This window comes from Crocuta crocuta, unplaced genomic scaffold (assembly GCF_008692635.1).
Source record: "Crocuta crocuta isolate KB4526 unplaced genomic scaffold, BGI_CrCroc_1.0 scaffold3722, whole genome shotgun sequence".
NCBI classification, from domain to species: Eukaryota; Metazoa; Chordata; class Mammalia; order Carnivora; family Hyaenidae; genus Crocuta; species Crocuta crocuta.
The window spans coordinates 19,075-41,584 of NW_027529515.1; the positions used below are offsets into that span (position 1 = coordinate 19,075).

At 47.5% G+C, this 22,510-nt stretch overlaps 2 protein-coding genes across 5 annotated transcripts; one reads left to right on the forward strand and one right to left on the reverse strand.

The window, feature by feature from the left end:
* Positions 1–4,994: 4,994 nt before the first annotated feature.
* TMEM176A (transmembrane protein 176A) lies at positions 4,995–9,684 on the reverse strand. Of its 3 annotated transcripts, none has more exons than XM_077760798.1 (7): positions 9,573–9,684; positions 8,631–8,828; positions 7,823–7,933; positions 6,672–6,728; positions 6,280–6,501; positions 5,635–5,742; positions 4,995–5,270 (listed from the first exon to the last, which is right to left on the reverse strand). In XM_077760798.1, the coding sequence occupies exons 2-7, from the start codon at positions 8,826–8,828 to the stop codon at positions 5,241–5,243; spliced, it is 726 nt and encodes a 241-aa protein (XP_077616924.1). In that variant the 5' UTR covers positions 9,573–9,684; the 3' UTR covers positions 4,995–5,240. The 3 variants fall into 3 exon arrangements, with proteins under 3 accessions (XP_077616924.1, XP_077616923.1, XP_077616927.1); XM_077760797.1 differs by having other exon boundaries at positions 8,631–8,832; XM_077760801.1 differs by lacking the exon at positions 9,573–9,684 and adding an exon at positions 9,433–9,490 and having other exon boundaries at positions 8,631–8,832.
* A 438-nt stretch (positions 9,685–10,122) lies between these two features.
* On the forward strand, positions 10,123–18,713 carry TMEM176B (transmembrane protein 176B). Of its 2 annotated transcripts, none has more exons than XM_077760802.1 (7): positions 10,123–10,197; positions 14,106–14,326; positions 16,011–16,121; positions 16,472–16,528; positions 16,785–17,015; positions 17,902–18,021; positions 18,364–18,713. In XM_077760802.1, the coding sequence occupies exons 2-7, from the start codon at positions 14,114–14,116 to the stop codon at positions 18,454–18,456; spliced, it is 825 nt and encodes a 274-aa protein (XP_077616928.1). In that variant the 5' UTR covers positions 10,123–10,197; positions 14,106–14,113; the 3' UTR covers positions 18,457–18,713. The 2 variants fall into 2 exon arrangements, with proteins under 2 accessions (XP_077616928.1, XP_077616929.1); XM_077760803.1 differs by having other exon boundaries at positions 10,145–10,197; positions 14,110–14,326.
* The last annotated feature ends 3,797 nt before the right edge of the window (positions 18,714–22,510 follow it).

Here is a 22,510-nt window from a genome sequence, read left to right on the forward strand (position 1 = left end):
CTCTCTCTCTCTCTCTCTCAGAAATAAATTTAAAAAACAATATTTTTTTTAAATACAAAAAGATATAAAACCAGCTTTCAATTAGCTGTAATCAAATTGTGCTTTCCAGATTCTGCTCTGAGAGATAGTCAGTCTTTTTAAAAAATATTTTATTTATTTATTTTGCGAGGTGGGGGGAGGGGCAGAGAGAACGGGAGAGAGAGAATCTCCAGGCCCAGTGCAGAGCCTGACTCGGGGCTCTATCTCATAAACTGTGAGATCAGGACCTGCGCCGAAACCATGAGTTAGACACTTAACCAACAGCCACCAGATGCCCCTGTTCTTAGTCTTTTTATCTGTATCAATTTGAGAATTGGTGAAGCAAGTACTAAGAAAGTCTGTTGAGATTTTGTTTGGAATTTCATTGAATTAATGAGTCACTTTGGAGCGAGAAGCCATCTTTATAGAACAGGGTCCTCCCTTCTATTGACAGGGTGTATGCATTTCTATTTATTTAGGTATTCATAAACAGGTTTCATTAATTTTAGTAATGTCTTGAATATATAGATTTGATTCTAGGTAACTTTCAGTTTCCTTGTTATTGTAAATGACTTCTTTAAGAAGTTATTTTATCTCTTTCTTTTTCTTTTTTTAATGTTTTATTTATTTCCAGGAGAGAGAGAGAGAGACAGCGTGAGCAGGGGAGGGTCAGAGAGAGAGGGAGTCACAGACTGAAACAGGCTCCAGGCTCTGAGCTGGAAGTCAGCACAGAGCCGGACGCGGGGCTCGAACCCACGAACCGCGAGATCACGACCTAAATGAAAGTCGGACGCGTAACCGACTAAGCCACCCAGGCGCCCCTTTATCTCTTTCTTTAAGTCAGTAAGGAAATAATTTTTCTCATAGACAGATATTAAAAGGTAAGCAATCCAAGGCGGGTTTGGCACGTGCAGTCAAGCTGTGGGCCGCACAGGCTCCTTGGGTCTTTGTTTGCACCATCTCCAGCCTGTGGACGGTAGCCTCCTGGTTATAAGATGGCTCTTCCATCTGGAAGTACAGATTCCTGCTTCCAGGAGAGTATGGATAAAATGGGAGAAGGAAGAAGGTCTGCTGAATTGACCACTAGCGACTTCTGTAGGAATGCTCTCTGCCTTAAAGTCTGATTTTAACAGAGCCATAGCAATTTAATTCTTATATAACAAAAATATTTGTATTATATATAAAATATGTAGTTGTTTAAAATTTTTAAAAATGAAAAATAAAAATAAAAAAATATAAATTTTAAAAATGTTTTTATTTTTGAGAGGGGGGAAGGGGCAGAGAGAGAGAGGGAAACAAAGAATCTGAAGCAGGCTCCAGACTCTGAGCTGTCAGCACAGAGCCTGACATGGGGTTTGAATTCATGAACTGCGAGAGCATCACCTAGGCATTCCTCTTCTGTTTTCTTTCTTCTTTCAGAAAATTCCTCAGCCTTTATGTTTGATTTTCTATTTACTTTTCTCTCTTTCTCTCTATTTCTTCCTCTTAAAATTCTGTCCTACATCAGATCTAAATATCTCTTAAATTGCTCTGTTTTCTATCTCTTTTTCCTGTCTGAGCTGCATTTCAGATAACTCCTTCAGACCTGTCTTCTAGTTTAGTATCTCTCTCTGCAGCTATGTCTGATCTGTTTACTGGGGGTTTTATTCTGATTACTATAATTTTCATTTCTAGATGCTGTCTTTGGGGTTAAAAAATCTGATAATTTTTTGCTAAGCTCTTATTTTTGCCAATACTTTAATTCCCTTTTAAAATTTCTTTAAATATATTAAGCATGATAATTTTATATAAAAAAACAGCAATGACTGAAGGATTTGTGTTCCTGATTTGATGTTTGTAAATTTATGCTGAATTTCAGTTTATTATTATTATTATTTTTTGCCTTGCCTTGCTTTGCCGGGAGCCGCACCGGCCTCTCTGGATGGCAATCACAGCAAGGAAGTGACAATGTTTGCAGCTCCTGCCATGAGAAATGAAAACTGGTATCTCCTTCTGCTACTATTGGCTCATGTTGGATATAAGTCTGCTGGTATTGACCAAGCCTCACAATATTCCATATCAGACCCATACTCTGAATGCAGATACATCATAAGGAAAAGCATATTCCTGCCTTTACAAAAGAGATTTTAGATGAAAGTTCTATGGGTGATTGTCAAAAGGCTCTTCCTATGGGCCTTACAGATCTGAGACTTAGGGGGTTAAGAACACAAGAATTACAGTTGACCCTGGCCCTGAGACCAAGGGCCTATTTTGGGGTTAAGAGCAAAACATAGTTACCACATATATCTTTGCTAATTGGTGAAACATAACAGTCCGTTCCTCAAGGCCTACTTTCCACAAACACCCTCTCTTACACTGGCAGCTGGTATGAGGATAGATAAGAGTAGCTAAAACATAACCCAGGGGCAAAAGACTGACCCATTCAGGGCCCCCATGTTAGTCTCCACAAACAAACTAATTCAGAAACATTCATCCTCTTGAGAGCCAGACAAAATACTCCTAGCTTATCTATATACAATTTGACCTATATGTTATCCTATTTTTCACTAAGAACATTCTGTTATTTCCTTGGCTGGAATGATTCTACTATTGTTATCACAAAAGGCCTCCCATTGTAAGCAATTCCTTTCTCTGACTTCATCTTGTTGCTTAACCTTTAAATAAAGACACAAAAACCGACAGGACAGAGATGCCTGCCTGGTGATCAGAAAGAATCTCGGGGCTCTCTCACTCTCTCTCTCGCCGACACCATCCATCCTTCAGGGATTCCCGGACCTGTCGGAGCCGGCCTCCGGCATTGCCTTTCCTTTATTTTCCTTTATTTTCCTTTCCTTTCCTTTCCTTTCCTTTCCTTTCCTTTCCTTCCCTTTCCTTTCCTTTCCTTTCCTTTCCCTTCCCTTCCCTTCCCTTCCTTTCCTTTCCTTTCCTTTCCTTTCCTTTCCTTTCCTTTCCTTTTTTCCTTCCTTCTTTCCTTCCTTCCTTCCTTCTTTCTTTCTCTTTCTTTCTTTTTCTCTTTCCTTCCATCTTTCTTCCTTCCTTTCTTTCTTTCTTTCTTTCTTTCTTTCCCCATGAAACAGTGTTTTTAGGAATTCTTAGAGGTCAAAGGTATAAGTGAATTTCTCCTGACAGAATTTGCAATTGATTTCTGACAAGTGTCTAGGGTCACTACCATCTTAAGGACTTTAAATTCTTTTCTCAGGGTCTTAGATTACCTAAGCAGTACAAGTTCAAGCCCCAAGTCTATATTAGAGTCGACTTGCATTCATGGTCTCCATGTCAATTCTTTCACCAAGAGTTTGCTTGTCACATCCTTTGATAGGGTGGATTCCCCTCCCCCCCAACTGTTTCCTGAAATTGCAGATATATACAGGGGTCTTCACTTTGACTCCCCAGTTTCAAAGGCTTTAGGATTTGCTGGCTGTCTTCAGCATGGTTATCAAGTGCAGTTTTGGGTTACAGAGTTTGACAGATGCCCCCAGAGCAGTGAACAGGAAACGTTAACATAAAGGTTGCTCCTTGAAAGGCCCTGTTTGAAGGGCTGGCTCTGGGCTGCCTTCTCAGAAGTTGATTTTTGGAATGTTCCTATGCTGATACGGTTGTTTTGTGTGCTGGCAGCACTGACTTGCACTGTATCAGCTTGCCTGGACTATACAATGATATTTGAGGTGGACACCTGCTTTTCTTCTGAGTATCTTGAACTGTGGCCATTGTGCAGGTGGAGAGAGTGCTTATGTGACCAGCCTCCAGTAAAAACCCTGGGCACTGAGTCTTCAGTGGGCTTCCCTGAGCAGAAACACTGTATATGTGTTTGTAGGAGTGCTGACAATAGTGACTCCATCTTTGGGCCCCCATCTTGCTCATGTTTGCTAGATTAGAAATGCCAGCCAAGGTCGAGATGAGGGATGCTTGTTTTGCCCCCCTCCCCCAGGAATCTGTTAGAGATAACATAGTCTTTCCCTCTCCTGATGCCAGCTGGTGCCACAAGACCTAATGAAAGAGTAGCTGTCAATCAGGAGCATACAAGCCACTGGAGGTGCATGTGAACCCTTTGATCTCATGACAGAATCTGTAGACTAAGGTTTGGACTTTGTGAGAGTAACTTTGCAGCTGCGTGGACCTCCAGTCAGTAAGTTAGCCTGAAGAAAACTCTGTGTAAACACTATGGAGTGGCCTGCTTCATTTTCCAGTCTCAAAGTGCCTTCCCAGTTTCGGGGATACTTGACTGTCCTTCTCCCACCTTTGAATAGTGTCAATGTCCCTTCCTCACTGGTAGGAGGATATCAGAAGCCTGAACCCAGATTCCTCCCACGTCCACCTGATACACCTTTGTCCCTGGTTGATGCTGCTGTGGACCCTTTGGCTGTAATAAAATGTAGCCACGAATACAACCATAGCCATGAATACAAACTTGTGCTGAGTCCTACGGATCCTTCCAAGGCAGCGCGGGATGCGCGAGTGCTCATGGAAGTCCCAGACAGGTGGATGATAATTTCAAGACTCAGCTCTCTGAATCCATGCTCCTACTTTTATTGTAGCCTATCCAAGTTAGGCATGAATTTAAAAATACATGATTCATATCGTTTCCAGCAATTCTAGGTATTTTTTCATGGGACAACTATTCAGGGTTTCTACATCATCGTCTATCTTTAAAAAATGATTTCCAAAATGATGGCATCTTGGTGCATTTATTCCTTACTTTTTCCAAACAGGCAAAAAACAAATCTAATTCTCAGTTTGCCCAGCATTCACTCTCTTAAATTTGAATCGTAGGGAGCAGGGCTCAGAGTCCCCACTTGGTTCATCCTTTGTACACAGGCACTTGGACATACAGTCCCAGAACCATCCTCAAAGAGAGGCTACTTTCATGGCCCAGAAGGGAGGTTGGGAGAGGGAGGAGCATCATAGGTTTGCATCAGCTCATTCTCCTCCGCCTCTCCCAGCCCAGAGAAATTCCCCGGGAGAGCTATGCAAGAAGCTCGGAGCAACAACAAGTCATTTATTATCATCACTGCTCAGGAGGGGAGGTGAAGCAGCGCGGGACAGTGAAGGTGAGCCAGCCGCGAGAGCTGCCGTCCTGATCGCTGGGGCAGGGCAGTGGGCACAGCAGTGGGGGCAGGATAACTGGACCTTCCCAGCCTGGTCCTTCTCCCGGAGCCAGAAGCAGGGACATGCAGTCCAGAAAGAGTCCAGGCGTGAGCACTCAGGAGAAGCGGGGCTAGATTTCACTCACTTGCAGCAGTTTCTTCTGTTTCCTAAGGGAGGCAGAGGGGTAAGATAGCCCAGGGAGAGAAGGTGTGAATTCTTTCCTCCAGGGCAACTTAGTTCTGGAGTCAACCAGATCCAACGCCAGCCTCATGGTACCTGATGCAAAGAGTCCCAGCATCCCACCATGGGTGTGGACTTCCCTGCCTTCCTGGGGTCTTTGTTGTGGGGGCCACTAGATCAGGGACCGGGGTTCTCTGGACTGGGCCACCACTGGAGTAGGAAGACAGGCACGATGCCCCTTGGGACTCACGGTAAGGGCCCTTTTCTCCTCCCCAAGCCATGAGCTCGCCATCTCTGCCTCTTCTGGACAGTCCCACCGCTCAAACACAGAGGCATACTTTAGGGACTCACCTTACACTGGAGCCTTCTCCAGCAGTACAGACACACGGGGACCAGAGATGCCAGAAGCAGCAGAGCCCAAACCGCCAAGAGCATGACGTAAAAGCTTATGAACAGGACCTGGGGACAGAGGACCAAATCTGTCACCACCAAAGTGTTGCCATCTGTGCTCCGTGTTCTCATTCATTTCCAACCTAGGGTCTCTCTCTATCCCTTCATCCTCAAGTCTGTAGCTTCTGGGTGGGGGGCGGTGCTGAGGAAGAACCTGTGCGTGGAGGGGAGGGGTAAACGAGTCCAGCATGCAGAGAGCAGACAGAAACATCGCATCAGGCCTCGGTGTCCTTGTTCTGACAGTGACGGGCTTGGGCTACAATTTGGTGCCTCAGCAGCCCCAAGGCTTGAGAAGATCAAGGGAGAATTGCATTTAACGTCTTTGCGCACTCACAAGGTTAGTTCATTTATTATTTCCGTGTTTGTATTTCCCATGAGTCTATAACACCCACCACCCCAGGAACTACTTCTAGTTTGTTTAATGCCACGTCTGTGGTGACAGTAGTCAAGCTGGGTATAGAACAAGTAACACAGCCCTACTCTCGTCTGCCATCCTGGCCTTCCCTGCCCACTGCCCACCCGCACTCCTACCTCCTGCCCCCCTACCTTCACCATGTTCAGATAAGAGAGGCACAGGTGCAGCCTTCTGGTTTCTTCTGGACTCGGAGTGCTGGGGGGCAGGGTGGCCCCGTACCAGGCACTCGGGGAGACATCACAGATAAAGTCTTCAAAATCTAAGTAGCACCTATAGAAGTTATCAGCTCCAATGGTGATGGCGGCAATGGCTGTGGAGAAAGCTGCCAGGGCGAGCAGGGTCCTCAGCAAAGCCTGGTGGCAGAGGAGGCAGAGAGAGACCTTGGAGACTCAGTCTCCCTGGGAACCCAGCTGGGGAGAGAGGGACAGGCCCATGTAGCCCATGTGTGTCCCAGCAGGAGGCATGGTTGGTTGGCTTCCAGCTTCTGGGCCTGGTGTCCACTCTTGCCCTTCCCCAAACTCACCCAGTAGATGCCACCCCGTTTCTCGTAAATGAAGGCAAGAGCTCCAGCCAGCACGGCCTGGGGAGAGATGGAAGAGAGCAGGACTAACAGCAGATGCAAGCCTTCCAGTTGCCAGTAACCCCCACAGATAGAGCCAGCCATGGGCCAGCCCTTCCTTGGCACACTGCATGTGGCCCTGAGGTTTTGAGCTAAGTTTTGTCATCAATAGTAGGCTAATGGCGAGGGTTAGGCCAGCATCAAACTCCTGAGGTGGCAGGACCCTCTGTTTTAGGGACAATGAAGAGCCCTCCCTCCTTTCTCCAAAACCTTCCTTTTAAAGCAACGGTGTTTTGCAAAAGTTCCAGATGGTGGATGCCCTAGGACATTGGAGAAGCTCTCAGTTCACGATGAGCCTCTGGGTGGCCTCTGGTCCAGGCAACTTTCCCAGCAAGTCCTCAGCAACCCCACCACCTGGGCTGACAGAACAGGACGTCTGGTATACCATCCACATGGTGGACAGATGGATTCGAATCCTATCTGGCAATTCTAGAACTAATCTGATTGTTTTGCCATTGGTTGCATGAGGATGATTACTTTTGGCTCCTCTCTCAATAAATGCACGTGTTTTGCTATCATTCTGTGAGTGTGGGCATGCCAAAGGGCCCCTCAGTGTTACCATGACCTGCCCTCAATCCCTTGTTGCACACACCCATCTGTTGATGTTCACCACTGTCGCTCAGTGACCCCCCACTGGCTTCCCACTGTGTGCAAAGCCCGCACAAGGCATTGGGGCAACATTATCTTGTAGAGTATACACTCTCTAGTATGTTCTTCCTCCCCATCTCAATGCAAGTGTCTGGAAATGAGTGTGACCTAGATCCTTGGTTGATGTTTGCTGAATTGGGGTGAAGTGGCCCACGTGGTGGGAGAAGCCCGGGCCCAGAAACGAGGATAGCTGACCTGTTGACTTTGGACAGACCACTACTTTCCTTGGCTGTTTTCTTATCTGTATTCTCAGCCGAGAATAACGGAGGGGATTTTCAATTGCTGACACTTTATAGTACCGTGGGTGATGGTGATGGTGCTGATGGTGACGGTGATGGTCTATCACGTCTGATAGGAGGTGAATCTGCCCCTTCTTGGCCTGTCAACCGTCTCCCCGCCCCACTCACCACAGCCCCTGTCCAGATGGCAGCTCCTGAGTCACGCAAGGCGGAAGAGTAGAAAATGTACAGGAAACTCCCCAGGACCCCACTCAACACCCCTAGCACGATCTGTACCACCTGGAGGAAAAAGAAGAACTAAGAAGCTGGCTTCCAGATGCCCAGGCCCAGGGGCAACCCTCTGCCCCCAAGTCTCAGGCAGCTTTGAGGACTCCAGGTATACACAGTTGGAATCCCCCATGAAAGAGAAAAAGAGGAAGGAGAAGAGAGGAGGGAGAACCAGGCCATGCTGGGTCTGGAGAAGGGGAGAGGATGGTCAGGGCTCCATCAGCTGGGACTTTAAATGGTCATGTCTCGGGGTGCCTGGGTGGCTTAGTTGGTTAAGTGACTGACTTCAGTTTAGGTCATGATCTCGTGGTCTGTGAGTTCGAGCTCCACATTGGGCTCTGTGTTGACAGCTCAGAACCTGGAGCCTGCTTCAGATTCTATGTCTCTCTCTCTCTGCCCTTCCTCTGCTCACACTCTGTCTCTCTCTCTCTCTCAAAAATAAATAAACATTCAAATAAATAAATAAATGGCTATGTCTCTCCTGCACCCTTTTAGCCCAAAACCCACCCCACCTACAGCTTTTATGGAGAAGACCAGTAAGTATGTTAAAACATCAGAAATGGAGCACAGGAGATCTTGATTTCTAATAAGAAGATAAAACTGGCTCAGTGTCTGATTCAGAGAGGCTGGCCAAGAGTGTGCACAGCAAAAGGAAGGTTTTCTTTTCCTGATGTGGGGAGTATGGGCAACACTCTGGGCCCCTACTTACCCAGGAGGCCACCAGCAGCCGGCTCCCGCCCCGGGTCTGGGAGAGGGCGCTGGAGGTGGAGGAACGAAGCAGGGAGCACCCACTTATCAGGAGTTTGGCCAGAGCTGACTCCTGGTGGATGTGCACATCAATGTGGGTGGGCTGCGGAGCTCCAGGGGCCGCCTCACCACTGTCTACTGTCCCCATGCCTGTGGACATCTGTCTGGGAGGGAGGAGGAAGGGAGTGTCAGGGAGAGCCTTGGCAGGTTCGCAGAGTGTTTCCAAAGATTTCACGCCTTCGGGGTTTGTGGAGGTCCCTGGTCATGGAGCAACATCCCTGTCCCTTTCTTGCGAGGTGTCCTGTTGGGACAGCCCTGCTCTCCTGGTGCTGTGGCAACTGCTGAGCCCACTGGAGCCTCCCCCTTCACCCTCAACCTGCTGTTCCCCCATCCTCTCACGGCCTCGAGGTCTGGAGCAAGCAGTGCCCTGGATTCCTCACCTCTCCAAATTCTTTTCTCAGCCTGTGTGTGCCATTGAGGTCTCACCTGAAGCCTTTAGGCTCCTGGGCAGAGCCCAAGTCCTCGGCTGCCAGGTGAGCTTCTGTTGCCGCAGCTGCCCCACAAAGGGCTTGGGGACCCCCCTCAACCTCTAAACACCTCCCTCTCTACCAACGGCCACTCAGCTCTGCACGGCCTGTTGAAGCTGTACTCCCCACTCTGTCCCCCATATACAAGGAAGGACCAAGTTGCATGCGTGTGGAGGTGGAGGTCAAGGCCAGACTGACTTGGTATCAAACAGGGACACCCCCGCCTTCTGCTCCTACCATCTTCCTGGAGTCCATTTTCCACAGGCCGTTGGTCTCTCCCTCCCACCATCTTCAGCAAGTCCTGGGCCAGGCTTGTGAGGGGGGAGGGGTGGGGAGGGGTCCTGGGGAAGGGGTGCCTGGCTGTGGGCTTGCCTCACCTGCTCTCTTTGGGATCCTGGGTGGGGGATTGCAGGGAGTGTGCCAGCAGGGAGGGCTGGGGCTGGAGCTGGGCACCAGGCGATGGAGGAAGAGGTTGATAGAACACCAGAAAGGCAGGGTGGAGGTGAGGCAGGCTGAATCTTAGCCCAGCCTCTCTGGATGACAGCCAGGGCAGAAGGGCCCCAGTGGGGGGGGTTTCCAGCTACCAGTCCATCCTTGGGCTCCAGCCTGGAGAGCATGGGGGAAAGGTGGGTGGCCTGGGAGCCCATAGAGGTGATCAGCCCAGGAAAACCCTGGGAAGCTCTCTTCTCCCCCATGGCCACTTGGGCAGGTGCTTTCTGGACACAGATCTGGCAGTGCTGTGAATGTGTATGAGTGTGTGGTGTGTGTGTGTGTGTGTGTGTGTGTGTGTGTGTGCACTCCCATGAGTGCAGTCTCCTTCCCCCCACCTCTTGCTAGTCTGGTTAACTACTCAAGACTGGAATCCCCCTAGAGGGGCCCCTTTGCCTCTGGCTGTTTTCTGGGAAGTTGCAGTGCTGATGATCAGGCCCTCCTCCCTCCACCCCTGGCTTCTGCTCTTCTTCTCCTTTCTACCGGCTGGCAGGGGCTCCCAGAGGACAGCAGGTGAGCAGGGGCCCCACAGGCTGGGTGGTCCCTTCCCAGGAGCCTCTCACTACAGGACATTTCTCTCTTGCGGAGTCTCCAAGGCCAGTTCCCAAAGCCCCCATCCTATCTCACATGATGCTGCTTTCCCCCATTCCCAGTCCCTATAGGATCTGCTGGGGGGTGGGCAGGATGCTCTATACTAGATGGGACCTGGGGAGGGGAGGGGTATGTGCTGCTTGCAGCAGCCTGGCTCTCTTTCACCTCACTAGGCCTCACCCCACCTTCATTCCTGGTGGGGCGGCTTGGTGGTGAGAAGTCCTTCAGAATGAAGTTGGAAAGTGGTGGGCCCGATGTAGCAGGGTTCCTGTGGCATGGGAGGGGAATTCTCACAGGACTGGGCTGGTCCAGAAGTAGAGCAGGGGGCTCAGCTGAGCTGGGTTGGAGTGTGGTGGGGGGAGTGGTGGTTCCCAGGGGGCTCAGAGGGCCGTTGTGACACTGGCTCCTGGGACCCCAGGGGAGATCTGGCTGGAATCAGGCGGGACTTCCTTATGTGTGTCTGTGAACAAGTCTGAACCTCCTTGTGTGTCTGCAGAACTGTCAAACACCTGTCCTTTATACCTCCAAAAAGACCAGGTAGGTGCAAGTATGACATTGCTTTGAAAAGGACATAGAGGGGCGCCTGGGTGGCTCAGTCGGTTAAGCGTCCGACTTTGGCTCAGGTCATGATCTCACGGTTCGTGGGTTCAAGCCCTGCGTTGGGCTCTGTGCTGACAGCTATCTTAGAGCCTGGGGCCTGTGTTTGGATTCTGTGTCTCCCTCTCTCTCTGACCCTCCCTTGTTCACACTGTCTCCCTCTCAAAAATTAAAAAAAAAAATTAAAAAAATTTTTAAAATTCACTCAGCATAACACCCTCAAGTTCTATCCCTGTTGCTACACATGGCCAGATTTCATTCTTTCTCATTGCCATGTAGTATTCCATGGTATAGATAAACCACATCTTCTTGATCCATCTGTCAGTTGATGGACACTTAGGCTCTTTCCATGTTTTGGCTATTGTTGAGAGTACTGCTATGAACATTAGGGTCCATGTGCCCCTACGCATCAGCACTCCTGTATCCCTTGGGTAAATTCCTAGCAGTGCTATTCCTGGGTCATAGGGGAGTTCTATTGTTAATTTTTTGAGGAACCTCCACACTGTTTTCCAGAGGGGCAGCACCAGTTTACATTCCAACCAGCAGTGCAGAGAAGAACAGATACCATATGTTTGCACGTATAGGACAATTAGGAGGAACTTAACGGAGGACCGTGGGGGAGAAGAATGGGAGAAATAGTGGTGGAGAGGGAAGGAGGCAAACCATAAGAGACTCTTGAATGCTGAGAACAAACTGAAGACTGATGGGGGNTTTTTTTTAAAAAAGAAAAGGACATAGAATGAAAGGGAAGACTTTAGGCTTGCCATCATTGCTGTTGTTAGAATTGTTATTGATATAACTACGATTTCCATCAGTGATGGTGAAGTAGGATGCCCATTGGAATTACTATGGAGGATTGCTTTTGGAAATGGGCAAGTTGATTCCAAAGTGCATATGGAGAAGTAACCCAGCAAAAATGGCCATGAAAGAAAAAGATAACATGAAGGGGTTATGAAATAACTCAATTAAATATACTCATTTTCACTCCATACTCATTTTTAAAAGATTTACTCCATACTCATTTAATTTTTTAAAATAAATTTACTCCATACTCATTAAGAAATTTTTAATTTTTTTTAATGTTTTTATTTATTTCTAGGAGAGAGAGAGAGAGAGCGTGAGCAGGGGAGGGTCAGAGAGAGAGGGAGTCACAGACTCTGAAACAGGCTCCAGGCTCTGAGCTGGCAGTCAGCACAGAGCCCGACGCGGGGCTCGAACCCACAAACCACGAGATCATGACCTAAGCGAAAGTCGGACGCTTAACCGACTAAACCACCCAGGCGCCCCTCATTAAGAAATTTTTAAAAAAACTTTTAAAGAGAGAGAGAGGGAGGGAGCAGGGGAGGGGACAGAGAAAGAGGGAGAAAGAATCTCAAGCAGCCTCCATGCTCAGCACGGAGCCCACAAGACTCAGTCCCATGACCCTGCGATCATGAGCTGAGCTTAAATCAAGAGCTGGACACTCAACCGACTGAGCCACCCAGCTGCCCCATAAACTCATACTCATAACTAAAATTGTGGCAGTGGTGCCTGGCTCATCAGACACACCAATGGGCAGAGTATAAAGACTAGAATAGCCCTGGATTCCAATGAAAATTTCATTTTTGCTCTGGGGAACATTTTAAATCAGTAGGACAAAGGTAATATATTCTTCAAACAGACCTTATCCTTCAGCAGTTAACCATCTGAGGGGAAAATACCCACAACAACTTGGATCCATATATTCCAACTTACAAGATAAATCCCAGATGAATTGACATTTAAATGTGAAAATGGAAAGCATAAAACTATGAAGAAGAAAACAGGGAAGAATTATTTTATGATCTTGATGTGGAAAAGTCCTTTTTAAGTATGATATAAACCCAGAAATCAGAATAAAGATGGAAACTTTAATCAAAAAATAAATCACAAATTGTAAAGAAATATTTGGAAATTGTGTCACAGATGGCAATTTTTTGAATACGTAAAGAATTCCTATACAAAACAAGACAGTAAAAACGCAAAGGACATAGGATATGAACAGAGAGCTCACAAAAGAAGAGAAAAAAAAAAAACGGCTCTTAGACATAGGAAACAATGACCAATATCACTCATCATAAGAGAATTATGGATTGAAATGATACTGGAATAGTCACAGAAAGCAGATCCGTAGTTGCCTCAGGCCAGGGGTTAGGGGGCTTACTGGGGAGGGAACATTACAGAACTTTTTGTAACATAGAAATGTTCTCTATCTTCATTGTAGCTGGGGTTGTACAAATGTATGAATTTGTCAAACATCATTGAGATACACCGGAAAGGGGGCAGTAGGTTACATAAAACTGATTAAAATCTATACTGGAATGTAATTTTCCTGATATACATTTGAAAAAGATTTAAAGATTTGCGGACATCTTCCTCTGGTCATGGAGAGGGGCAGTGAACCTTCTTTGATCTTGCTCCTGAATGTGAATTTCATGGGGTAGCTCATGGGGTAGAAGGCAATATCTATTCAAGTGACACATGCATATTCACATTTACCTGCCAATTGTTTGTAATCAATTATTCACTGGTTTGTAAGAGACAATTATTCATTGTTTGTAAGAGAAAATAAATGCCTATCAATAGGAGACTGTTTAAAAATCATGATGTATTCCTACAACGAAATACTTTGCAGCTGGACAAATGAGTGAGAAAGGATCATTTTCAAACACGGTTCTGTGAACAAATCATTGTGCAGTGTATGTAGTATCCTGACGTTTGTGGGCAAAGGAGGAGGAGAATATTTTTATACGCTTTTGTGTGCAAAAAATGTCATTGTAGGATATATAAGAAAATGATAATATTAGTCTCTGACTAGAAGGCAAGTAGGTGATTGGGAGAGAAAGATGAGAGGGAGGGTTTTAAAGGTATACCCTTTTGTATCTTTCAAATTTTTTCACCATACGGAAGTATCATGTGTAAATATGTATATTAAGTTCCTGAAATAATTCAGATTCCTTTCTTTGTCCAACCCAAGACCTAGACAAACTGTGTCAGGCAATTCTGGGAAATGACCCAAGAATATATGTAGTGAAGAATTCTAGAGGTGATATGGATTTGCATCCCAGATTAAGGCCACAGTGACACTGATACTTGCTCTGGGAAGACCCTTTGGATATTGACAAAGGACTGTTTTCTCTCCTTTCACTCATATGACATATTCCTTTTTATCTTACTTGGTTCCCAGACCTCACTTCTGTATGTCTTCTTCCCAGCCAGAAGGATGACCCAAAACATGGTGACTGTGAATGGCATCGATGTGGCCTCTACACTGTCCCAGCCCACTCACATCAACATCCACATCTATCAGGAATCAGCTTTGGGACAATTGCTCAAAGCTGGGGCTTCCCTGAAGGAACTCTTTTCTCATCCTCGGGACACTGGTCTTACTGGCCTTTCCAAGGCCAGGATGAGCTATGGGCAGCTGGCATTGGGGGTAAGAATGGCAGGTACTACAGAGGATGGTAACTCTCCTTCCATAGGATGGAAAAAATGTGGGTTGATTCCTTCGGAGAACTTACTATTGGTATCCCATCTTTTTTGGGAAAAGAAAGTTTTGGTAGGCTCCCCACACATTTAGATGGAAAAGAGTGATGGGCTTCTTTGGTACAGCAGGGGCCATCCCAGCTGGAGGGGATATGTGGGAGAATCCCTGGGGGCTGTTAGCTCAGTTGAATGGAACCCATGTGAACTGAGGGCCTGCAGATATGAGGCAATATGATAGACACTTCAAGGAGAACTACAGAGAGAATCCCTAGGCTGTAACCTAAAAGTGCTCAACATCAGTCAGAAGGTATCAGATCACTATACTCATAGCTAGAATTAAAGGTAGAGCAGGTGAGATCCTTGGGAACTGACCTGCAGGAGTTGACATCTGAGCCAGACCTTGCATGGAGGAAGAGCAGGTGTAGACAGATAGAGGTGAAAGATGGAAGAAAAAAAAATCCCACATCAAGAGAACAGCAAGAACAAGGAGGGAGAAGCCAGTATGCATTGGGCAAGTCCTGTCAGTAAAGAGAATGAGACTCCTGGCAGATCAGACTGGAAATGCAGCCTAGGGTCCAATTGCTGAGAGCCTTGAGTGACAGGGTGAGAAGCTGACCTGAATCAGCGTCAGTGGTGGGAAGGCTCTCGGTGGTTTCTGAGCAGGAACCTGGGCCTGCCTCACAGCCAAGAGATGTCCACATAAGAAGTGTGGAGGGTCTACACCTGCCTGGGCCACAGTAGAAATGACAAGGAAAGAGAGGAGTCTACATCCTCTGTAGATGACGTCTCATGACTTGGGAGTGGGTGGCCTCGGGGTACAAAGGAGTAGAGGAATCCAAGAACATGCTGAGGTTTGGAGTGTGGGTGACCAGGAGACTGAGGCCCTGGAATTCAGGAGAATTAGACACTGGGGGTGCAGGTGGGGTGTGGAACTTGGACATGATGGATCTGAAATGCTGCAGGGATATGTAGATGCTGATGTCCAAGAGGCTGTGATGGCTGCATTCTCCAGGAAGCAGGCACTGAAACAGAGTTCAATGTGCAATGTCACAGTGTGACAGCTATGAAATGAAAAAGGAAGGAGAAAGATGGGGTAAGGGGAGACACTAGATCATGACGCAGGCCCGACAAGGTGTCTGCCAGGCCAGTACAGGGCTCAGGAGAAAGAACTGCCCATTATGGGATGCTGTATTGGATAAAAGTGGCCCTTGTACCACCACCTTGCTTCACCAATGGCTGGGTGGGCATCCCCAGAGAATGTGCCCATGGCTTTAAAGGTGAGGGAACCTTTGACCACTGATGGCTGTCAGTCAAAACACTCTTTTGTCCCATCTGGGACAGGATGATTGGATTCCCAAGGGAGAATGAGGAGGAAAAAAGTGAGAATCATAAGGTGGGATGACAAAGTATAATATTTAGGAAAAAGTAATGATGGGAATTCACGTCAGAGGGATGGTGGGGAGCCACAACATGCTGGTTCATGGATGTGAAGGAGCCAGAATCCTCTAGAATCAGAGCTGCAGAGAGGTCAAGATAGGAAAAGGAGAGGTAGGCATCTCAGTAAGAGCTGGGTGGCTGCTCCTGGGGCATGTGGGCTGGTGGAAAGGAAGCTGACTTTTCACCTTGTCTTGCAGGTGACACAGATATTGTTAGGGGCTCTGAGCTGTGCCCTTGGAGTGTTACTCTGCTTAGGACCCCAGACAGAGCTGTGCACCTCAGGCTGCGCCTTCTGGGCAGGGACTGTGGTGAGTAAGGAAGGGGCTGGAAGCTCGGTGGGAGGCAAGTGGTTATGCGCAAGGAGAAAGTTCCTTTGGATCTGGGTCAGGGATTGGGGGAAGAAACCAAAGACTCAGATACAAATGCCCTTTGCCATGAGGAAGCTGCCTCAAGGGGCAAGCGAAATTCTTTTACTCTCCACTTTCCTCCCTAAGGGCAGGCTGGGAAGGACAGGGCAGCAGTAATGGAGTCCTGTCCATATGCCTGCTTTCTTTGCTGGTCCCTCGGATTGTGCTTTGAATCAGCTGTCCTGGGAATGAGTGAAGAGTCACCTCAGGAGAGTAAACTGGAGGCCTTTTTCACTGTCTTGTCATTCCAGGCTATTGCAGCAGGAGCTGGGGCCATTGTCTATGAGAAGCACCGGGGCAAACTTTCAGTGAGTCTTGGGTGTCCTCTGCCCTCTCCTTTGTCTGTTTTTTTTTTGTTGTTGTTGTTTTGTTTTGTTTTGTTTTTTTGCCCTAGTTTTCTGTTTTCTTCCCTTTGGCTCCTGATACTTCGGGATCTTTGCTACTGTAGGGATGGAGTGGGATTCCTGGGCCAGGAAGTGAGGAAGAAGAGACAAGTTTAGAGCCAGGACCTGATGGCTCTATCCTTAATGAAGAGTGTCTGAGCCCTGCACTTCTCCCTTTTAGGGCTATGTTTCAGGTCTGCTCCTGCTGGCTGGTGTCACCACAGCCACGGCTGCTGTTGCCCTCTGTGTGAATAGCTTAACCTGGCAAAGTGATGGCTTCTATGACATCGACTCTGCGTGTGATTACCCAGAACCTGCTGTCACAACCACTGGGTACCAAAAGTCGTGGCCAAGAAGTCAGGAGTCACACTGGAGAAAGGATAGATGTAGAACCTACATGCATATACTGATGGTGAGAAGAGTCCATTCTTCCAGGGACCCATCACAAGACTCTGTTCCCAAGGAGCTAGGGCACTGGAGGGCAAGGATGTAGGCTCTTTGAGCGTGGACGTAGGTCTGTGGTACAGGAGGTTTTAACTTAGCTGGAGATGTATTTCAGACCCTCATGGATAAGCATTCCCTGAATCAAAGGGAATGAGAAGCAAAGAGGAGACACTGAAGAGAGGACATCAAGAAACACCCTTCTAGCTTTTCTGGTGTGCCCCTGTCCCATCATCTATTGTTGTATAACACCACACCCAACATGTTGTGGCTTAAAACTATTACTTATTATTACTTCTCACATTCTGTGGGTTGGCTGGGCTCAGATAGCCAGTTTTCACTTGGGTTTATCATGCAGTTGCAGTTGGATGTCAGTTGGGGATGAAGTCATCTGAGAGCTCGTTTGGGTTGGATCTCCAACATGGCTCTCACGTGGCTGGGAGCCCAGCTGAGGTCATCAGCTAGGGAGCCTACAATGGCTCCTCCTTGTGGCTTGGGCTTCTCATGGCACGACAACTAGGTTCCAACAGGGAGTATCCCACTGTGCATATTTCAAGAGGTAGGAAATGGAAGCTGCCAGGCATAGCGTCACCTCCACTGTATTTTATTGTTCAAAACGATTCTAGGCTGTTCCAGATTCTAGGGGTGGAGAAATAGACCCGCCTCTTCGTAAGATGTGGTAAGGTCACATTGCAGACAACTCTGGGGTGGAGCTGTAGTTGGAAAATGCACTCTGCTTTGGTGGGAAGTAGTTGGTTGGACAGAGTCTGATACCTGGCTGGGTTGATAAGGTGGTTGTAAGAGCAGAATCAGGGGAACAGCCTCCTGACTATATCTTTTTCTTCTTTCATCTCTAGAACTTGTTCCTAGGAATCCGTGCTCTGCTCCTGGCTGTCTGTGTCCTGCAGGCCATCATATCCTTGGCTTCTCTGAGCATGGGTCTTCGAAACTTGTGTGGCCAGAGCTCTCGGCCCCTGGTGAGTTGTCAGGGAGGCCCTGGGGAAAGAATGGGTCTGTGTGGTGAAGCTCTGGGAACAGGAAGCATCATCAGGGCCGGGAGCACGGCTCACCTGCTTTCCAGCACACAGCTGGGCCCTTCGCTGTGCAGGGAGAGTGTGCCAGCACCGTGTCTGAATAGCTTCTGCCCTCTGCCTCTCCAGGCCCCCCTTTTACCCTTTTTGTCCCAGATCCCTGACTAGCTCACCCTCTTCTGTACCTTTTCCTTCCCTTCCTCTTTCCTTTCCCAATTTCAAGTTCTATGAAGCTAACTAGGCCCCGTCTTTCTCCCACAATTATTGACGTCTCCCTGGTTTTTTCAGGATGAGGAAGGGTCAGAGAAGAAGTTACTGGGGGAGAATTCAGTGCCTCCCTCCCCTTCCAAGGAGAAGACCATGGAAGCCATCATCCTGTGAGCCACCGAAGACCCTGCCTGGGCCCCTGCATGTCCCTGACGGGAGTAGCCCAGGGCCACTGGGGAGGACAGCCCCCACTCCCCAGGGCCCGTCACTGACCTGCCCCTCACACTTGCATCTCTTTTGGTTGCTGTCCCAGCCCTCCTTCTCTCCCCACTGTTACATCGCAGTGGCCTCAAGTCACTGAACGGGTGTCGTCGCATTTTCTCCAGAGCTAATTAAACATAAACAACAGGAAAACTCATTTTGCCCAGAAAGGATGTGGTCTCCCTTTGTTTATGTACACGGTGCACCGTGAAGCACCTTTCTCTGTGTTGATACATATGGAATTAAGTGAGGGCCAGTTTGTGACATGGAAACAAAGTCCCACTGAGACTAAATTTAATTATGTTTTGCTCTATATCCTAAGTGGCAAACTTCCTTTTTACACTTTCCTTCTATTCAGTGTAAAGTGAAAATAATTCTCATATACGGTACTTAGAATGTTTTTACCTACTGAATTTGTCTTTAAGCACCTATAATTTTGACTATAACTTTCTGTGGGATTTATAGGACTATGTCAGGCTTGAAGCAAGGGTTGTTTTTTTTTTTAATGTTTTTATTATTTAGCTGAGAGAGAGAGAGAGAGAGGGTTAGAGAGAGGAGACACAGAATCCAAAGCAGGCTTCAGGCTCTGAGCTGTCAGCACAGAGCCTGACACGGGGCTTGAACCCACAGACCATGAGATCATGACCTGAGCCGAAGTTGGACGCTTCACTGACTGAGCTACCCAGGCGCCCCTGGAACAAGGCTTTTTCCTCTTTCCCCCTCCCTTCCTCCCTCCTTCCATTTTCAGGGCACCTGAGTGACTCAGTCGGTTGAGTGTCTGACTCTTGATTTTGGCTCAGGTCATGATCTAAGGGTTGTGGGATCAAACTCCGCATCGGGCTCCTCGCTGAGTGTGGAGCGTGCTCAAGATTCTTTCTCTCTCTCTCCCTCTGCCTCTCTCTCCCCTTGTGCATTTTTTCCTTTCTCTCTCTAAAATAAAAAGGAGGGAAAATAGTTAAAAAATTTTTTATTTTCTTTATACACCTATAAGAATATATTGTAAATATATAGATGCAAGCATTTCTGAAGGGTAAGAAAGCAGGTTATGGTCTGTAGAGTTAACAAGTGACAGTAATGCTGGCTTTTTTCTGATTCCCAACGTAGTGAGTGGCCTTGTACCTCCATGTGGCTTTATGAAATCTCTGTGACATAGGGTTTATCACTCCTTAGCAGACCACAGGGAAAGAACTGGTCTTCAACAACAGGCAGACTGGCTCCCCTGCACCCACTACACAGTGCTGCCTCACTGGGCTGTGCTGAACAGATGCAGAGCTGCTAAAACAGGTGAGGCATGGTCCTGTGCATGGGGGTTCAGAATGGAGGACTGGTGTCTGTCTCCCCGGGGCCCCTTGCCACCTAGTACTTAGATAGAGGTCTGTAAATAAGCTTGTGTAAGAAGAAGTCACAGAGATGAGGCAGAAATATGTTCAGAGTACTAAACAGGGGTTGGCAAGTTTCACCCTGAGGCTCAAGTCTTGTCTGTACCTATTTTTGTCAATAAAGTTTTATTGAAACACAACCACACCCATTTGTTTACACATTGCTTCACAGGCAGAGTGGAATGGCCTCAACAGAGACTGAATGGCCCACAAAGCCCAATGTATTTACTAGCAGGCCTCTAACAGAGAAAGCTTGCCATCCCCTGGTGTAGGGACCACAGTGGGGAGAGTGGCTAGTTCTACTGGGTGATTAATGGGAGCCTATATTCTTCTTCTTCTTCTTTTTTTTCATAATGTTTTTATTTATTTTTGAGAGAGGCAGAGACAGAGACCGAGCACAGCCAGGGAGGGCCAGGGAGAGAGGGACACACAGAATCAGAAGCAGGCTCCAGGCTCTGAGCTGTCAGCACAGAGCCCAATGAGGGGCTCGAACTCATGAACTGTGAGATCATGTCCTAAGCCAAAATCAAACACTTAACTGACTGAGCCATCCAGGCGCCCTGGCAGCCTATATTCTTGCTGCCTCAAGTGTTAATCTGCCTCCAGATTTATTGCCCTGTGGTGTAAGCGACTCAGGGAACTTGCTAGAGATACAAACCCTGCCCCACCCCAGATCTGCTGAGTCAAAATTCATATTTTCACAAGGTGTGCCGGTGGTGTTTCATGTGTTGAACACATTTTGAGAAGCGTGGGGATAGATAATGACATCTTGCCAGGGAGAACTTAGATGTGGAACACGGCCTCTTGAATTTAATCTTTTTGTTCTAATTCTTTGTATGAGCTTGTCAGATGCTATTAACTTCTGTGTGTCAGTGTTTCTAAACCAGTCCATTTATGGCCAGATCAGATAGAGGTGTTTTTCATTTTTCATTCTGGTAAATAAATGTCAACCTGATGAGGGTTGTGGTGGTTTTTTTTGGATGTTGTTGCACAAAATGGTCTCTTAATGTCGGAGTCTGGCAACTTCTTCTCCCCACCCCCCCGAAGTTGCCAAATCTCTGAGGGTGGTGCTCACTCTATCTCATCCCTCTCCCCTTCCCCATTTCCTCTATTCCTGTCTCCCCTCCCCTCCCTCTCCTCACTCTGTGACTAGCCCTGGGTGTTTCTGAATCTTTTTCTTTTCTGTAGGAAATCAGATGTGAAATCCCTCTCCTCTTGCTTTTGTTTACTTAGAAAAACCAACAGCTATTGGTCTATTTGCACAGCTTGGTCTTGGTGGTGAAACTGTATTGATAGACGGAAATGACCTCATGACCCTGACATGGGGTCAGGCAAGTAATCCCAGGCTTTATTTATATTTGTTGAAGGATTTAAAACCAGAGTATAAACAGGAAATAGTTCTATTTTTATTTTCTAATCGCTGCTTTTAACTGTGTTTTGTCAACTCCTCATTTCCCCTTTGGATATGAGGTCCTTCAGCATCAGGACCAGGTCCCAGATTCCCTAACCTGCACAAACCTAACATATTTGATGTTCAAGACCCAGTCTTGTTCATTTTCATTATTTATTATTATTNCCACGAACCGCGAGATCATGACCTAAGCGAAAGTCGGACGCTTAACCGACTAAGCCACCCAGGCGCCCCTATTTATTATTATTTTTAAAAAATGTTTATTTATTTTGAGAGAGAGTGAGGGAAAGAGAAAGAATCCCAAGGAGTCTCCACACTGTCAGCACAGAGCCGGATATGGGGCCTCGAACCCATGAACGAGGGCACCATGATCTGAACCGAAGTTGGATGCTTAACCCACTGAGCCGCCCAGGCACCCCACTACACATTTTTAAAAACTTCCCTCGTCAGAGCTTGACTTGCCTGCTCCAGTGTAGACCAGGATGCTAGACTGGGAGGGGCTGGAAGGAAGTGCACCCCACTCCCGCCTGGGACAGGGAAGAGGCACTAAGAGCAAAGCCTCCTCAGGAGGGGGAGGGTGCTGGGACTTCGTATGCTCAGCGAGGTCCAGCGGAACCCCGTGTGGTGGGTGGTGTCTTCTTGCTCAATCTGGGAGGCACCAGGCAATTCACCCCGCCCTCTGCTCCATTAGCTGTAAATGGGAAAACTTCCTGGAAAAGTAATGTCCAAAGGACAGAGCGCTGAGAGGGCGGGAAGGGGAAGGCTTTCAGGCAGTGGCCATCTTCCTTAACTATTTCTCGCCCCTGCAAAGCACAGTCTCTTCAGATACATTTCCGGGAATGGGGTCAAACCCTGTTAACTCAAACCGCACAAAGAAAGCCCTGGAGCCTCGGATCCAAAGAACTGCGCTCTCTCTGTCTCTCTCTGTCTCTGTCTCTGTCTCTCTCTCTCACGCACACAAAATGTGCAATGAACGTTTAGGAAAAACTGATTTTATTTTAAAAATTCCTCCTGAAAAGTAGGAAGGAGACAGGACAACTGTTAGTTTTCACCGCTAGGGGCCGCTATGACCGTCTTCCGTATTTTCTGGCTGAGTTCATTTCTGCTTCTCCCCTCTTGAGGCGCCCCCTCCTCATGCATGATTTCTTGTTCGTTTGTTTTTTGTTTTGTGTGTGTG

Coding starts and splice junctions, on each gene's coding strand:
- TMEM176A (XM_077760798.1), bottom strand. CDS start 8,828: ATGTCCACAGGCATGGGGACAGTAGACAGTGGTGAGGCGGCCCCTGGA. Junction 5,743..6,279: donor CTTATCTGAACATGGTGAAG/GTAGGGGGGCAG, acceptor CTCTGTCCCCAG/GTCCTGTTCATAAGCTTTTA. Junction 5,271..5,634: donor GGAGAAGGCTCCAGTGTAAG/GTGAGTCCCTAA, acceptor TGCCTCCCTTAG/GAAACAGAAGAAACTGCTGC.
- TMEM176B (XM_077760802.1), top strand. CDS start 14,114: ATGACCCAAAACATGGTGACTGTGAATGGCATCGATGTGGCCTCTACA. Junction 16,122..16,471: donor CCTTCTGGGCAGGGACTGTG/GTGAGTAAGGAA, acceptor TTGTCATTCCAG/GCTATTGCAGCAGGAGCTGG. Junction 16,529..16,784: donor AGCACCGGGGCAAACTTTCA/GTGAGTCTTGGG, acceptor TCTCCCTTTTAG/GGCTATGTTTCAGGTCTGCT.